This window comes from Stomoxys calcitrans, chromosome 4 (genome assembly GCF_963082655.1).
Source record: "Stomoxys calcitrans chromosome 4, idStoCalc2.1, whole genome shotgun sequence".
NCBI lineage: Eukaryota > Metazoa > Arthropoda > Insecta > Diptera > Muscidae > Stomoxys > Stomoxys calcitrans.
In genome coordinates this window covers 67,313,446-67,314,855 of record NC_081555.1, presented here as the reverse complement: position 1 = coordinate 67,314,855, position 1,410 = coordinate 67,313,446, and the positions used below count along the sequence as shown (strand labels likewise).

At 0.0% G+C, this 1,410-nt stretch overlaps 1 protein-coding gene across 1 annotated transcript; it reads right to left on the bottom strand.

Annotated features, from left to right (window-relative positions):
- Positions 1-351: 351 nt before the first annotated feature.
- LOC131996947 (probable serine/threonine-protein kinase clkA) lies at positions 352-1,410 on the bottom strand (the record flags this gene model as incomplete). Its single annotated transcript, XM_059367150.1, has 2 exons — positions 352-936; positions 1,120-1,410. Coding segments are annotated over 2 exons (876 nt in total), but the record flags the coding sequence as incomplete, so codon positions are not given.

Genomic DNA, 1,410 nt, shown 5'->3' with positions numbered 1-1,410 from the left:
ATTATTATTATTATTATTATTATTATTATTATTATTATTATTATTATTATTATTATTATTATTATTATTATTATTATTATTATTATTATTATTATTATTATTATTATTATTATTATTATTATTATTATTATTATTATTATTATTATTATTATTATTATTATTATTATTATTATTATTATTATTATTATTATTATTATTATTATTATTATTATTATTATTATTATTATTATTATTATTATTATTATTATTATTATTATTATTATTATTATTATTATTATTATTATTATTATTATTATTATTATTATTATTATTATTATTATTATTATTATTATTATTATTATTATTATTATTATTATTATTATTATTATTATTATTATTATTATTATTATTATTATTATTATTATTATTATTATTATTATTATTATTATTATTATTATTATTATTATTATTATTATTATTATTATTATTATTATTATTATTATTATTATTATTATTATTATTATTATTATTATTATTATTATTATTATTATTATTATTATTATTATTATTATTATTATTATTATTATTATTATTATTATTATTATTATTATTATTATTATTATTATTATTATTATTATTATTATTATTATTATTATTATTATTATTATTATTATTATTATTATTATTATTATTATTATTATTATTATTATTATTATTATTATTATTATTATTATTATTATTATTATTATTATTATTATTATTATTATTATTATTATTATTATTATTATTATTATTATTATTATTATTATTATTATTATTATTATTATTATTATTATTATTATTATTATTATTATTATTATTATTATTATTATTATTATTATTATTATTATTATTATTATTATTATTATTATTATTATTATTATTATTATTATTATTATTATTATTATTATTATTATTATTATTATTATTATTATTATTATTATTATTATTATTATTATTATTATTATTATTATTATTATTATTATTATTATTATTATTATTATTATTATTATTATTATTATTATTATTATTATTATTATTATTATTATTATTATTATTATTATTATTATTATTATTATTATTATTATTATTATTATTATTATTATTATTATTATTATTATTATTATTATTATTATTATTATTATTATTATTATTATTATTATTATTATTATTATTATTATTATTATTATTATTATTATTATTATTATTATTATTATTATTATTATTATTATTATTATTATTATTATTATTATTATTATTATTATTATTATTATTATTATTATTATTATTATTATTATTATTATTATTATTATTATTATTATTATTATTATTATTATTATTATTATTATTATTATTATTATTATTATTATTATTATTATTATTATTATTATT